Source organism: Ochotona princeps, chromosome 8 (genome assembly GCF_030435755.1).
Source record: "Ochotona princeps isolate mOchPri1 chromosome 8, mOchPri1.hap1, whole genome shotgun sequence".
In the NCBI taxonomy this organism is placed as follows: Eukaryota; Metazoa; Chordata; class Mammalia; order Lagomorpha; family Ochotonidae; genus Ochotona; species Ochotona princeps.
The window spans coordinates 14,598,416-14,615,249 of record NC_080839.1 but is presented as its reverse complement, the minus strand read 5'-3'; the positions used below and the strand labels follow the sequence as shown (position 1 = coordinate 14,615,249).

Here is a 16,834-nt window from a genome sequence, read left to right as displayed (position 1 = left end):
ACGCATAGCAGTTCACAACAGCCAGTGAAATGACACAAAACAGGAAGACACCTGAGTAAGCATTTAGCACATCAGTTAAAATGCCACTTAAGGAACCTGCATCCCATTTTGGACTGCGTGGGAATCCTGCCTTCCCTTCCCAACCAGCCTCCTGCTAATATGCACTTCAGGAATCAGCAGGTGAGTGCTTGAGTACTTAGCATTTACTATTCATGTGGGAGACCTGGACTGAGGCTTCAGCCTTGCCCCGCTCCAGCTGTCCTGGGAATTTGGAGAGTGAGTCAGGGATCACAATCGCAATCTCTCTCTCTCTCTCTCTCTCTCTCTCTCTCACACACACACACACACACACACACAGCTGCTCCACTTCTGATCTAGCTTCCTGCTGATGACCTGGGAAAGGCAGAAGAGAATGCCCAAGTGTTTGGGCCCCTGTCACCTTTGTAGCTGACTGGATGAAGCTCCTGGCTCCTGGCCTCAGCCTGGCCCAGCATGGTTGCTGCAACCATCTGGGAAGTGGACCAGCAGATGGAAGATCTCTCTGTGCATATCTCTTTTCGTCTTTGTAACTCTTCCAAATAAATGCATAAATCTTCAGAAGAAAAGTTAATCATGACAGTATCACCTACCCCATTGCATCTTTGCCTCATTCCATTCCCAGTTCTCAAGGAGTTATGGGAACACAGACTCTCCTGACCCTGCCTGCTACTTGGTCTCCTATTATTCACCACCCTGCAGCCAGGAAGCTGAATATGTCTCCAACTCCATACTAAAACCCCTTCACTTTTTAGTGTAAAGTCCAAATTCCTCCACATGCCTAGAAGGGATTTTGTGAACTCCCCCCGAAGCTGTCCCGGATCCAACTCTCAGGTCTTACCGCACACATGCACTCTATTACTGCACATTATCCCTACTGGACTAAACTCAGTTCCCTAAATACGTCTGGCTTCTGCTGGCCTCTGGGCCTTCTTACTCAATACCTTCCTCCTGCCCTGTACCAGAAACACCCCATTTTCACTCCTTCTTAATCTTATGTTTGTTTGGTTGATTCCAACTCATCCCTCAACAATTCATATCTCCAGCTAAATTCAGAGAAAGAGAAAGAGAGAGAAAAAGAGGAATGGCTCTCTTGAAGAGAGGCATTCTTTCATCAGCACAATTGTTCTGATTCCATCACCCTCACATTTCATCATTTTAACCCTACCCACTGATGGGATGCAGACATCATATGCATTTACTTGTACTAAGGTTGAGAAACCTGAGAATCAGAGAGGGTGAGTGAGCTTCCTAGGGTCACACAGTTTAGAGCAGAAGCACATTGCAAATCTAGGTCTCCGCTTTAGAGCCCAGCATGCTTTCCATAATTCACAATTTTCCTGCTCAGGCAGGCAGAGCCTAAGTTCCAAGCATGTGACTCCAACCCCCCTTTAGATTCTGAAGGAAAGATCTGTAGACTGAGCCCAATTACCTGGTTTGACCTGCAAAGGTGGCCTTGGGCTTAGGGGGGTCAAGGTGCACCCTCCCCAGCTCCTCTGTTAACTGCAGGCAGTCAAGGGTGCTCTCAATCTCAAGAGCATTTTCCATCCTGGATGCTGGGTCACTGCCTGGCACATGCTTGGAATCCAGGATTGGGGAGCTCGCCTGGAATCCTCTCAGCCTTCTTACCTTCAGTTCTCCAAGGGACATTCAAGAGCAGCAAAACCAGATAGGCCAGCTGGCAAAAAAGCCTGTCCCCTTCATGCCCACTCTGTTCTCACAAATTCATGTCTTACTTCCAATTTCTCCACGAAATATTCACACAATGAGTTCGTTGCAGAACAACTCAGGTAAGAAGAGACAAAGTGAGATACCCACAGGATTATATTATGACCATAGTTCGGGTTATGGTGGAGCAGTTCAATAACATAGGTTGGTGCTGTATGTTCTGACATGGAAAGATGGCTGAGACACTGCCAAGTGCTTAAAGTAACTGGCAGAACCAAACTTATTCACAGTGTGCTCTTATTTATGCTAACACACACACTCCTCAAAACAGAGGTCATAACTTCAATGGCAGCAGACAGAGAGGTATAAACATAAGCGGTCTGGAGGGATAAATATCCAGCAGATAACAAGGTTACCTGAGGCTAAGGGCTGGAAGAAAGGGTACATTAGTCATCACTACTTGAATTATTTATAATATAGTACCTGAATATGCAACATAAAATTAAATTAAACCAATGCAGGAAGAAAGTGAGACAAGGATCTGGCTTACCAATGAAGCCTGATTAATTCAGCTGGGTCAGACATTGCCCAGAGAAACTGAGCCCAGAGTCTTACTTAGCTCTGAAATCCACATTCATACCACCCACACTCTAGGCCCCAGAATGGTGTCTTACATTGTTGGCTCCACTTTCTGGAGGCCCAGGCTCCTGGCAGCAGGTACATCATCTGGGAGAAGAGTTCTTGGCAGAAGAACTTGGCAATTGAAGCGATGAAGCACACTCTAGCTCATGACTATGGCCTTGGGCATTTGTAGCATGGGGCCAAGCCCCAGCAAGAGCCCACTCAGAGATGAAAGTTGGATGGGAAGACGCAGCTGACACATACCTGGGACACTTGTCCTCAGCATCTCTCCACCTCACTGCCACCTGTGGGATCTCTCAGTGCCCCCTGGTGTTCCCAGGAAAGTGACAGCACCACCCAACCCAGATCTTTGAGTCAGGCCTCTCTGACAGATTCTCAGATCCTGCCCTCTCTCCAACTGAGTCATCACAGTAGCATGCGAGGATCATGATGATTAGTCTCACTTTTCAGACCTCAACTCAGAGAAGTTGGGCAGCTGCCACTAGGTCACATAGCCAGAGCAGGAATTTGCCAGGCCTTCAGCCCTGGGAATCTGATTCCATGCTCTGCTTCTTAGCTCTCTCCAGCATCTCTACCCAATGGATAACTGGGTGCCGGGACCCAGTGGAAAGCCCCTTCTCCAAGGACTCGCTCCACCACAGTGAATCAGAGGAAGTGATTTCTTCTTTTATTAATAGATCTGAGTAAATGCTATTCTTGTGTGAGTACCAATACATTTATATGATTTCTTCCATCTTTTTTAACATTGATGCTATTATTTATGTAAAAGGCAGGGTTGCAGAGAGAGAATTAGAGACATAAATTTTCCATCTTTTGGTTTACTCCACAAAAGGTTGCAACAGCGAGAGCTGAGCAAGACAGATTCAGGAGCCTGGAACTCTATCCAGGTCTCCCACATGGAGGAGGGGGGGGTGAATAAATAAGTACTTAGACCATTTGCTGCTTTCCCAGGCACATTAGCAGGAAGCTAGAGTGAAAGTGGAACAACAGGGACTTACACTGGTGCTTCTATGGGATGCAGATGATAATGCCAGCCCCAGAGAGATGTGACTTCTCTTGGGAATCAGATAGGATCCAAATCTATGAAGTGACCAGAGATGTGAATCAAGAGAACAGAGAGCATCAGGGCCACAGCATAGTTCATGAGGCTCAAAGGAGAGATCATGAAAGCACAAAAAAGAATGCCACCTCCCAGAAAAATGGCATGCCTAAAACAAGGAAAGTTAAAAAAAAAAAAAAAACTTAGAAAAATGTACAGAGATGATTCACTCACCCGGCCACGAGTAGTCCTGCCCTGCGTCTGTTTTGCAGATTTAGCAGGTGTTCAGGTGAGAAGAGCTTGGCCTTCCTCTACCCCAACCCTTGACTCCCTGTTCATTCGTCATTCACCTGGCCTCTCTCAGGACCTAAGGGCCAAGCTTTTACCTCCACAAGTCTTAGGACACCCCTGAGAGGACCAATCTACTTCCAGTTTACTTTCTAGCAAACTCCAACAGCTTTCTTGGAGTTACAAGCGGTCTTTTAAAAAATTTTTCTTTGGATGGGCCCCAGCATTGTAGCCTAGTTGCTAAAGTCCTCACCTTTCATGTGCCAGGATCCCATATGGACACCAGTTCATATCCCAGCTGCTCCACTTCCCTTCCAGCTCTCTGCTTGTGGCCTGGGAAAGCAGTTGAGGGTAGCCCTAAGCCCTGGGATCCTGCACCCATGTGGGAGACCCAGAAGAGGCTCCTGACTCCTGGCTTCAGATCAGCTCAACTCCAATTGTTGCAGCCACTTGGGGAGTGAACCAGCAGGTGGAAGATCTTTCTGTCTCCCCTTCTCTCTGTAAATCTGTCTATCCAATAAAAATAAATAATTATTAAAAAAAAAAAAAGTCCGTGGAAAACGCTTACCCTGACAAAATTTGGTATGGGTTTCAAACACTCCCTACATCCAGATAAATTTATCTTTGAATTCATCTTCCTGCAGACTTGTGGAAGTCCCCTCATATCGTGGTGGTCCATATCCAGTGGGGGAATCATTGATTCAGGAATTCAACGGGCCCGAGTTCAGAGCCTGGCGCTAGCACTTTGGGGGAGCAGCACAGCACAGTCTCAAGATTCTGGATCGCTGAGTGCCCCACCACCTAGAAAAGGGGTTCTAGGTCAGGAGCACCACAGCTGCTGGCACTCAAAAAGTGGTAGCACAAGTGGACGTTGTCATTAGACAGAAATACCACTTAGCATTTCCCCAAGGGATACCCACTCCAGTACAGGGGTCCTGAGTGAGCCCTAAACCTCAGGAATGTCCTCCCAGTTTGCAGCTAGGCAGCTGTTCTCTGGCCTGCAACACTATTGCGAAAGAGCGACCCAGCAAGGAACAATTATGAAGCAAGCCTGGTCCTCCAAAGAAGTGGATCAAGTGCTGGAGATTTCTGTGCTTGGAATGTGCCAGAAGTCTCCTGGGGACAAGCAGAAAAGGTTGGGGGAGGGGGACACAAAAGTCAGGTGAGATTCCCTTAAGTCTTGGCTATCCCTCACCGCACTTCCACACTACTGTCCCCAGGATCTTTTGTCCTTTCCTGAGAATCCTGCTGTTTCCAGAAGTTGGCAGGTGGGACCCACAGGCAGTGTGTCCTGTACTATGATTTGTAGCAACAGCAGGGAACTCTGTATCCCAAGGTCCCAGAGAACAAAGCCAAGCCAGAATCAATGCCAAGCCCTGGGCCTGGGCTTTTTCCCCTGGCAACTTCCCAGAAGCTGCTGTCAGGATGCAGCCCCCTCCATGCCCTGACTCCCACTTCCCTCGGCTGGACCACAGGGGCCTGGCCAAGTGAAGGACATTCCTGTCCAGTGAGCTACTCTTCTCTCCTGTGGCAGGAAAGTTTCCAGCCATAAGTATCTGACCTCATTCTGGGCACTCCCTGAGTTCCATAATTCTCCTTCCTGATGAGGCTGGGGCAAGCAAAATTCCCAACTCTTAGAGCAAGACCTGGGTCACTAGGGCTTCAAATAAGCCACCTGCCAGCTGGATCACCTTGGTCATGTTCCTTATCTTCCCTGGGACTCAGCTCTCTCATCTCCAGAATGAATTTAAAAGGGGTCTAACTCATGTTCTGTAACTTAATTTTTTAAAAAATAAAATTATTCCTAGAGAAAAGAAATCAAGCCCTGTTATCCTCTCTGCACTTTGCTCCTGCTCTTTCACTCCACCACCTTCCTTTCTGTCTCCCCAGAGAGGGTTTTTCCAACCCAGTCCAGCAAACACCTTGGGGTGGGGGGTTGGGGAGGTGAAGGTGAGGGCAGAGACCTGGGGAGGCCACCGTCAAGGCACGTGGGGTGGGTAAAGAGTCCAGGAGAGACACATACCCATCTCCAACCTTACTCAACTGGACAAATGCCACAGGTGGCTTTTTCCAAATTGCCTTGTCCAGACGGCGGCCCCTCTCCTTTTACCTGCCAGGACCTGTGTGGTGCTGTGTGTGTGTGTGTGTGTGTGGTTTTTTTATTTTTTGTTTTTTTTTGTTTTGTTTTGTTTTGTTTCTATTTCTGTGTTTTGAAAGCCTGGGAGGGGGAGGGGGAGAGGGAGGAGGACAGGGAGTAATTAATGATTGATTCACAGGCACAGCCACCAGCAGGCCCCAGGGCAGGCTATCAGCCATTTCTCTACCCCAAGCTCCTGACCCTACCTTGCCAAGTTTGGAGACTGGAGAAATCCCATGTGGCTTTGGCAGGATGGGGCACGTCTGTGAGGGGACAGGGCCAGGCAAAAACTGCCAGCACCCTGAACACTTCCCTGCCCTCTGCAAAATGGAGAAGTCTGCTCTAGCTGAAGCTCCGCTTGGGCCCAGCCTCCCTCTGCCCTTGGCTCTGCTCCCCTGGCTTGGATCCAGCGATATGAATCATTCCCCCTCCCAGACATCCCTGCCCCTGCCACCGTAAGCACTGGCTCCCAGACCCTGTTCCTCTCCAAATGCTCACCTGATGGCACAGGCGGCTGTTGGAAAAACTCACCATACTTTCACCACAGAATTAAAGGAACTGACCTCAACAACAAAATTTTAAAGGACTTTTAACTCTGCCCTCCTTGGACGCATTGCTCCTGCCTTTGTTGCCTGATAATAATTAACTTTCCCTTCGAGCTGTAGTTTTCAAAGGCCTTTCACATTGATCATTCTATTCATCTTTCCAAGAAAGCTAAGAGGTGGGTCTCACTCTCCACCCTGCCCAGCACCTGCACCACCAGGCTACAGAGAGAAAACAGAGGCTCAGAGAGAGGCCACAGTTCCACTGCTCACAGTTGCCTCCTGGAACATTCCCCTTCTGGCTCAGGGCAGAGGGTAGTTGCTTCACTGCGCAGGCCAGGGTGTAGGGCAGGTGAGTAAGCAAGATTGGTGGGCATGGGGTTCATCCTCCCACCCCCAACCCCAGGCTAGCCTCTGCACAGTTTGTTTCCGAGCCTTCACATCGAAGAGGAAGAGAAAGGGTGACCCCATGTTCCCTCTGCTAGAGCACAAGAGGGTGAGGGGGAGAGACCCATGGACCAGGCCCGGTGCAATTGAAGGAGCCCAATTGCCTGGGCCAGCAGGTGGTAGAATTCCACCTGCTCAGTCAGGTATCCACCCAGGAATCAGTTGAAACTGAGCTGTTTATAAAAACCCCTCAAACCATCCTTCTCTCCAATTCTAACCAGCTAGATAATCAACTCACCCTGGTGTGCCAAGCAAGTTCTAGGTTTATCCCTGAGAAGCTCTAAGTGCCAGCACCCCACAGCTTCTTCTCAGCAAGCTAGGACCATTGGTTGCCCTACCTGCCTTCCTCCAGCTCAATGAATTTCAGCTGAAATTTGGAAATACAAACCATCATTTAAAGTCCCAATAAGTTCAACACAGGGTCAAAAAGACATGGACTACGATACAGGCTCAAAAAGTTACTGGGGTTGGGCAGTTCCTTGTTGGAATATTTAAACCTAAAGAATATTTATTTCCACAAAGATTCAGGTGGTGGCTAAAATGCTCAATTATCTAAAAACAAGCCCAACTCGCTTGTTTCTCACCTTTGTGTGTGTGTGGTGTGTGTATATTCTTAACATTGGCAACAAATAAAATCTCCTGGGAAAAACACTGAGACTTCAGGAGGGAAAAAAAGGAAAGAAAATTGTGATTGTCTTTAAACAGCAAGGTGTCAGTTGAGAAGCACTGCATTGAAAGCCTCAGAAACATCTGGTCAGAAGACACAGAGAAGAGGATGGCAGGGTTATGAAAATTGAGAACTAAATGGCCAATAAACTGAGACTCTCTTGGTCATGATGCAAAGCGATTTTGAAATTTCAGATAATGTCAAAGAAATTTTGAGAATTAATTATAGGCTTCACTGGAACAACTGAATTTTTTAAAACCTAGAGAAAAACAATGATGAAAGTCCATGATGTGTGTGTGTGTGTGTGTGTGTGTGCACATATGTTTCAAAGCAATCATCCCACAAGAAGCTGGTACCCAAGAGACAGGATTGGACTACTGGTTAATGGCGTTGGTCTTGGTCTTGGTCTCAAGAAATCAGGAAGCACCAAAGAACCCAAGTCTGATCTTTGCCTGTAATCAGAAATCAGGCCCAGTCCTTGAGGACCCGAGGCCACAGAATCTTGTTAATCTGCATGGCAGGGTTCACAATGTTCTTACCTTATTGACTCTAGATGGTCTTCTCTGCCCAGTCTCCTCCTGGTCATCTGTTGTATCACCTGCAGGGTGAACAAGGAGAGGGAGCCGAGACTGTGAGCATGTTTGTCCTTGAGAAACAGGCTTGCATAGGTGCATATTAAGTTTTCATATGAAAATCAGTCCTTAAACAATCAGCTCACAGGTGGAAAGGTTTTCAGAACTTAACTATTTTTTCCTCTTTGAAACCTTCTGCCCACCAAGTGAGGAAATAGCGAGACTGATTGGTTTGGGGGTGGGTGGTAAAAAAGTGTTGGCAGGAATGGGTGCATGGAGCCTGATGAGTGTGGAGATGACTGGTCCCCTAGCTGAGGTCACAACTCCAAAGAAGCCTCCAGTACAAGAAAGTGTACACTGTTTTAGTTCTTAGCCCACTGCGTTGTGGAGGATTCATGTAGGGAAACACACTGGGTTTACAAAACGTTTCTTTTTCTTAAGTTGAGAGATGATTGAAGAAAGCTGAACAGGAAGAGGTAGTGAATTAGCCAAAGTAATGAACTTGCTTAATGAAGAAAAGCTGTACGTGTGTTTAAACTCACACGAGCACACACACACACACATCCTCTAAAACGTCCCAGGTTCCTCTATTCCCCTTCATTCACTTGCACTTTAGCCTCTGCCCCTCAGCACAGCCCTTCCAGGAAGCTCAGCCGCACCAGTGGTCCTTCAGTTGCAATCCTGATCCCAGAGGTCCAGCCTGAGATGGGTTGGGCAGTGCCAAGACCTTCCCTGCACGTACCCCCAAGACATTCGCTCACAGGCATCTACACAAATTCTTCCCTGTTTTCTAATTCCCACAGATGAATAGAGCAGAGTGATGAAGGAGGAGGCAGTTTTTGCCACCCCTCGGGATCTCTTACCCCCATCCAAGGGAAGCCCCTCCTTATGCACATGGAGGCTTCCACCTGGCCCAGGCTGTGGGTTCCCACAGGCTAAGGCAGAGGTCCACACAGGCCTGTCCTTGGCTAAAGTTCTTGCCTTCACTGCCACTTCTGTGAACTTTCCCCCCCAAGTTTCAAATCCTCCAGGTGCAAGAAATGGGGCAGATGTGCTTGGGACAGGGTTGTGACATCACTTTCCTTTCACTTAATGATGCCAGGGTGTGGCTCTTGTCCTGTGTGGGACCCCTGAGGAACCACAAGGATTCTGCCCAGCTAGGGCTCCTCACCAGTCAGGGAGAAGACCCTGGAGCAGTGTAGCTGCCAGGCTGTGAACCAGGCACAAAAGCCACAATTCCCTCCTGGAAGAGGAGGGGTCCCAGGTGGCAGAGCTGGGAGGAGATGGAGGACTCAGGGTGTCAGGACAAGGCCGTGTGTCTCATTCTGGTGGTCCTCGACCGCCCAAGGGACCCTGAGAACAGGCCCAGAGACGTCCATCCACTCCCCGAATATTTGCAGGCCTGCCTGACTGAGGGCTCAGCTGCCTCCTCTCTCGCCTCCGCTGGCAACAGCAGCTCCAGCGAATGTTTCTAACTCCTGAGTCCACTCAGCCATGTCCCCCTTGCAAAAACCTCCCCTTCCCGCACCCCCCTGCACCCAGCCAGCCAATCCGCGGCCTGCGAGCCTCGCCAGACCCATCTCCCAGGGCTTCGGAGGGATAAAACCGGTTGGCGATGCCGGGTGGATGGGAACAAACTTCCGAAGGAGAGGAGACTCGGGGACCATACACCCTCGCGGGCAAAACCCAGGCACTCAAGGCCTGTGGCTGGCCAGCCAGGTACACTGACCAGGGGTGAGCAGGAAGCTGACCGGGAGATGGGGAAGGGATAGGAGAGAGAAGAGGGTCCCCAGGAAACACGACAGCCTACCCCTTTCCAAGTCAAACGGGTTAACCACAACAGACAGCGCACAGGAAGAGGGCACCCCACTGGAGCTGGGGCGTCCCAGGAGCACGCCCCCTCCCAATCCCGGTTAGGCCAGCCTGAGAATGGCCTAACTAACTCCTGGCCCTCAAAGAAAGTCTGAGGGATTGGGCCGGGGGAGGGGGCTAGGGGCGTCTAAGGTCACGGAACTTAGCATCTCATACCCTTCCCCTGGGTCTATGCAGGGCAGCGGCGTGGCGACAGCCCCGGCCGGGACCTGCGCAAGGAAGTCCCGAGCCCTCTGAGGGCTGTGAGAGACTGCCTGGCGATGCCTCACAACTCCATCAGATCCGGTAAGGACGCTGTGGGGCTGGGACCCCAGAACCCCCGCGCCGCCTTGCGTCTTGTGCGTGCGCTCTGGTCGCTGGGGCTCGGGAAGCTGACGCTGGGGGCGAGAGGGACCCACCTACATGGGAACGCAGCTCCCGGGGCGCCTACGGCCTGGTTCTTGCCCGGGGCCGCCTTGCTGTTATCGGGCCCTGGGAGCCCCCTTGGTGCGGCTGAGCGATTCGCCCCAGGCCTTGGTTTGTGCCGACCACACAGAGCGGTGAGGGGGGTCTGTGGGGGTCATGGGGTGGAGGGTAGGGGTCCTTTTCAGCCCACAATTGTGGTAAAAGGCGCTCTCACACCCTGGGCCCGCTGGTGCGGGACTCCCGAGTCCAGGACCTCTAAGCCCTGGTCCGCGCGGGTGCGCGCAGTCCTTTTCGGGGACTCCGAGGCGGGACCGTGAGCGCCCCACACCTCTCCAGGGAGCTCAAGGACCCGGGCCTGGAAGTCAAGAGCTCACTGGGATGCTCCAGGACCCCTTTTTTCTCGGCTCAGGAGAGACGCGCACGGGGCGTCCGGCTGCCGTGGACCAAGCTGTCCGCAAAGCGGAAGCCCCTCCCCACCTGCGCCTGGGCCCTGAGCCTCCCCAAGTGCTCCAGCGCTGGGGCCCGTGGTGCCTGCTCTCCCTCTCCCGGCACGGCCTTGCCCGAACCGAGTCTGTGTCGGGAAGGAACCCCGGGGTCGCGAGCGGGTCGGCGCGGTGGTCGCGGCTGCCCCGGCTCGCGGCCAATGCGGACAAGCGGGCGGGGACACGGCACGGCCCTCGGTGATGGATGGAGCCGGACCGGCCGCCGGGAAGGCGATTTATGGGGCCAGGGCGCATCGCGATCGATTTGGACCGCTCAAGTGAGAGGAAATCAATATTTCAGATGAATTCTAAGCGAATATGAAGTCCTGCTCGGCAAACGGGACATTTGTTATAATAAGGAGGGTCGGTTGGGGCGCGGAACGCCACTGAGATCTCTATTTAGGAAAGCGCGCCTAAGGCCGGGTTGTGCCGGTCAGTCTCGGTTCCCAAGTCCGGGACCCGGTGAGGCGGGGCGCCAGCAACTCCCTGGAGCGCAGCAAGGATCTGGATCCCGGGTCTCTCTAGAGCGGCAGACCTAGTCTGCAGAGTGCGCTCTGCCTGGCCCCCAAGCTCGCCTCCCGGAACCAAGCCGCTAGTGTGACGGAGGAAACCGACCACTCCGCGGCCTTTTGCCCGGCGCAGAAGGGCTTGCGAGCCGACATACCAAGCCGAGAGGTCTGGCACCCGCTCCCCTGGGAGCCACGCGCGCTCCGGCCACCCTCTGGGGCCGGTTTCCGTCCCCTTAGGATTTAGCCGAAGCAGGCTTCGGTTGCAGACGTCGCTTGGGCCTCAGAATCAGTGCTGCCCTCTTGCCTGAACACACGCTGCTCCAAGTGTGGGCTTCCACCTCGGGCCAGTCCTGGCCACTTAAACTCGACTCAGGGGTTCCGGCTGCCCCCGACCTTCCCCTGACCTTTGGCGCGGAGCTGGCAGAGACCTCGAAATTACCCGGCCTGCATGGCTCCTTCCCCTCTGTCGGTGCCGGCTGCACAAATAAGAACGTTTCGCGGTCCCTCGGACCAGCATGTTATTATTTCTGTTGTTGTTGTTGTTACTTATTTTCATTCTAGAAGCATTTATTACGATAAATGGAAATTTATAAGAGAAAGGAGAACACAATTGATGTTTATTATGAATCAGCGGTGCTCCCAAATGCTGAAAAGCCTTTTTCCCATTAGCTCGGAGGCAAACCGTCTTTGGGGCTGGGGAGGGAGCGGTCGGCCTCGACCTCGCCAGGTAATTTTCCGTCTAGGAGAGCCAGAGGGGATGCTGCTACCCATTTGCCCCAAAACAAAGAAAACAAGCTAGGAGCCCGAGGGCGTCAGACCTCCTCCTTGAGTTTAATTAGACGCTAAGAAAACGCCAAGAACCAAGTCAAACCCAGCTCAAATCGTTCTGTGCTGTGCCATTTCTTTTAATACGACCTCAGCGGCCATTGTAACTTTTCGATGAGTCCTCCCGCAGTATTGCTGGGTTCAGAGTAAAACCCTGAAACCCCTTGCTTTGGTTTTTACAAGCCTGTTTTTTGCTATATTTTTAGGGTTCCCCCTCCCTCCAGACATCCCTATTGCCTGGTCCTGCTGTGCTCCGAGAGCGCCGTTGAAGTTTTCTCGGGAGCAGAACCCGAGGCTTCCGAGGCCGCCCGCTCGGCTTTTCGCGGGAGCGAGGCCTAACTTGGCGCACCCTTTGCCGGCACCTCAGGCGAAGGAGAAAGTTTGCGGCCCTGCTTTCTCCGGCTGGGCGGGCCGCGGCAGCTCCAGCCCGGCTCCTCCGCCGCGCAACTGGCTTGGCAGAAAGCGCTGCGCCTTTATGCAGCCTTATTCCGCCAAGAAAATTTGGGAGCGAATGATTCTGAAGCGCGCAAGTTAGCCATCGATTTGCACCGTCCGTGAAATCCGCTGGCATTTTTTTTGTTGCATCAGGGAATCCTCCAAAACAAAAACCTTTTTTAAGAAAAATGCTCAGAGGTGCTTGAGACAAAATCCGGGTCACATAAATTTGGTAAATACTCCCTGAGCGGTGAGGAAGAGAGTTCAGCAAAAGCGCGCGGCTTGTCCTCCTCTGTGATGCTGCTCGAACCAGCACTCTCCAGCTGATCTGTAAAACAAGTCATTCACGTGGCCAAGCAAGATCCAGGATTAAGATGCTCCTTACCTCCCCGACAGAGTTCAAGCCCGGTTCGGTTCCCTCCTCTAGATTTTAGAATAGAGGACTAAGACTAGATTGAAAAAGTACATGCATTTGAGAAGGGTCCGGGTTTTTTTTTTTTTTTTCTTTTGTGCCCCCAGGTGCCTGGTCTGGGTTGAAAATAGAGTCTTGGAGGGAGGGGAGAAGTGTTGAGGAACATGAAGAGGTATTGGGGTCCATTAGTTCATCCCTGTCTTAGGCTACACCCCTCCTAACCCTCCTCAATGCAAGATAATTAGGAGATAATTTAGCTACCTTGTGAATTAGTTTTAAGATAAGTATCTTTTCAAGCTTTGTCACTTTAATTGCCTCCCTGATTGATAAGAAGTAATTATTTCTAATTGACACTTTTTTTGATGTCCATTGGAAGCTTGTGTGAAACTTGGAGAGGGGCTGGATGTGAAAGGACAGTTAATTAATTTTATCCATCTAACCCAAAAGGACTCTGCCTAATTTTGCTGAAGAGGATAATGGAAGTGAAGGAAGCGAAAACAAAAATCAGTCTCATAGAACTTTAATTACTAAAAAGACAGTTTTGCTTCAAAAGAGAGCACCTACAGATATCTTGTGTCAGAACATTCTCTTTATGGCCTCCCGTCTGTAATTTTGTTGGGGTGCCTGTTTGGTGGGTATGTGCTTCTCCTGGGCATATGCGTAAGCCTGGTAGATGCTGAAAGACATCATTGAGGAGGAGGTTCTCCGCTTTGTGATTAGTTTTCGTAAAAAGTAACTCAATAGAACTCGGTATGCGCAGAATAAATGAAATTATTTTTGCAAGAGCTAACCATCAGGAAGATGGACTAGTAGCTATCCTTGTTCTGTAATTATTGATGGAGCTGGGTATAAAGGTGAAACCCGACTCACAGTGACATGCCTTTTTGTACCTCAACCTTGGAGTCAACAGTTTAATCATTCACACCCTGCAAAGCATTTTACTGCGAGGGAGAAGCAAGGGAAAGAATAAAGGGGGAAAGACATCCAAAGGAGGGGGGGAGTGCAGACAGAGGGAGGCGAGTAGAGGTGATCAAAGGAAAGTAGTTATTTCAGAGAGGAAGGTGGGCAGAGGCATGGAAGCTTTGCCATTCAATATGGGAACATCACAGAAATTTCCAACATTTCTTTTGAACACAAAATCTCTATTAGAGCCCCCGAGACATCCCCCTAACCACCACCTCAAAGCTTCTGCGTTCTTTACATAAAAAAAAAGTAGCACTTGGGGGACCCAGTTAATCACGGCCTTGAATATGTAGGTGCAGAGTTCTGACTTTGAGGCCCATGAAAAGGAAGCAAACTAATTGGGCTCTGGAGCCTTTGGGGATTCCAACTCCATGTGATTGTCATTTCTAGTTGCGGACGCACCATCTTTGCATAGGTAAATGTGTGGCTTACTGGCATACAAAAATATTTCCTACCAAAGAGTGGACATACGCTTCAGACACACACACACACACACACACACACTCCCACCTTCCTGGAATGAGAGGATCACAATCACACAGAATGCACTCCTCTCAGGTTAATTTCAACTAGGGCTTTTTCCTTTCAATCATTTGTGTATAAAATCATGTCTGCTTTCAAAGCTGTTTTTCTCAGATTATGTGGAGTTGCAAGAATGAGGAAACGTTTTAAATGAAAAAGAAATGTAAGACGTACAAACAGCAGATAATATCGCATACCAACCTTACTATTAGTGAAACTGAAAAAAATATATAAATAATGCAAAAAAATCAGCAAGGGAGAGTTTAGTAATGGAAAATTCCCCTGCAATTAAATGAAACAGTAATTTAGTGGAGATATGCCTGAATGAATTAGCATTTATTAATTGGTTCTCATAAAAACAATTTGTGTGTGTGCGTGCGCGCATTGGAAAGCGATGGGTTTAAAGGGTGGAGTTTCCATAGGAAATGTTTCTCAGACATTCGTATCGAATTATGCATTATCACATTCTATTTTGTGAAAAATTCCTGATGTGCTCCCTGCCAAGTTTTGCCTGCACAGAGGAAACCTTGGCGGCAAGAGTCCCCTCTAGATGGGAAAGAATGGAGAGAAAGCTGCCTTTTCTTGGCACATCTGCAGATGTGAAAACAAGGAGCAGACTCCATTCTGGCTTAGGACCCTCCAGAAGAGTCCCTGAACACTCCCAGGGACCCACCACCTGGAGGAGATGGGCACCCTCACAGAGGCAGAGGAGGCTGCTGCCTGTTTCGTGCCACGTGCCATGTCCTGGCCAGACCCAGCAGGAGCTGCTGCTTGTCATCCCACTGAGACACTTGCCAGGGTTGACTGGCGCATGCACGTGTTTACTTTCTCCTGCCACGGTTGGTCCATCTTCAGCTCTAAGCCCTTTTTTTTTTATTTTTAAAGATTTTATTATTATTATTGGAAAACCGGATATAAAGAGAGGAGGAGAGACAGAGAGGAAGATCTTCCATCCGATGTTTCACTCCCCAAGTGAGCCGCAACGGGCCGGTACGCACCAATCCGAAGCCGGGACCAGGAACCTCTTCCAGGTCTCCCACGCGGGTGCAGGGTCCCAAAGCTTTGGGCCGTCCTCGACTGCTTTCCCAGGCCACAAGCAGGGAGCTGGATGGGAAGTGGAGCTGCCGGGATTAGAACCGGCGGCCATATGGGATCCCGGGGCTTTCAAGGCGAGGACTTTAGCTGCTAGGCCACTGCCGCCGGGCCCTCTAAGCACTTTTTAAATCAATATTTTTTCAAAGATTTATTTATTTTCATTGCAATGGCAGATTTACAGAGAAAATAAGAGACAAAGAGAGATCCTCCATCTACTGGTTCACTCCCCCAAATGGTCACAAAGACCAGAGAGGAGCTCATCTGAAGCTAAGAGTCAGGAGCTTTTTCTGGGTTTCCCATGCTGGTACAGGGTCTCAAGGACTTGGACCACTCTCCACTGCTTTTCCAGGCTACAAGTGGGGAACTGGATGGGAAGTGATGCAGCCAGGACATGAACAGGTGTCCATATAGGATCCCTGCTTATGGCAGTGGAAGATAAGCCATTTGAGCCATTACACCTACCCCAGCTCTAAGCATCTTAAAGCTGCTCATTTATCACTCCAAGAGGTGCCCAAATTCTCAGCTGAGCTGGAAAGCTTTGAGTTCTGTGGCTCTATGTACACAAAGAGTCCAAAGATAAAGAAAATTAATTTTGCCTAAGGAAAGGGGGAATAATTTCAAAAGGGGAGAGGCAGAGAAATGAGCGCTGGTGCTTCTTGCTGTGGGTTTAGTTGAGAAGTGGAAGAAGTCGGAGGCAACAGCCACCATTGGCTCCTGCTTCCTTCAGTAGCAGAACTTGGAGGGTTGGGGTGGCGGTGATGAAACCTTCTGAAAGGGAATACACCCCCACACTCAGAGTGTGAACCTTTGAGAGGGGTTCTTTGGGTTCAGACTCTTTCGGGGAAGAAGCCTGGAAACAGCTGCATAGTGAGTTGGAAAACAAGTGTGCTGGGGCTAGACAGTTCTCTTGGTGAAGGAACCCAGAACATCCATCTCCTGTTCTTCCCTGCCAGTTCCTGTCTGCGTAGCCCACAGTCCATGAGCAACCTCTCATTGTGTACCTGCAATCATAGCACCTTAGGTAGTTGGAGCTGGCAAGCCCCTCCAGACCCCTCCGGCAGCCACATGGCGACATGATGAGCAAACACCTTTTTTAACTATGAGCCTGAAACATCTTCATGGGAAGATTTCTGTTTTAGACCCAGGATTCATGTTACTGAGTTGTACCCTTTCCTTGGCCGTGGGTCCTTTCCCAGTAATGGGTCTGAGGTAAAAATTCCATCTCTTGACCAAGGTATGTCCAAGACAAAGGGGTGAGAAGTTAAGGGCTCTCCCA

The 16,834-nt window shown here is 50.1% G+C and overlaps 1 protein-coding gene across 2 annotated transcripts in view; it reads left to right on the top strand.

Annotated features, from left to right (window-relative positions):
• Positions 1–10,090: 10,090 nt before the first annotated feature.
• The window catches only part of PAX8 (paired box 8), a 54,644-nt gene continuing 47,900 nt past the window's right edge, over positions 10,091–16,834 (top strand). For both annotated transcript variants that reach the window (XM_004590738.2, XM_058667639.1), the window contains exon 1: positions 10,091–10,195. In XM_004590738.2, the coding sequence (XP_004590795.1) occupies positions 10,171–10,195 (25 nt within the window). In that variant the 5' untranslated portion in view covers positions 10,091–10,170. The remainder of the gene's footprint in view (positions 10,196–16,834) is intronic.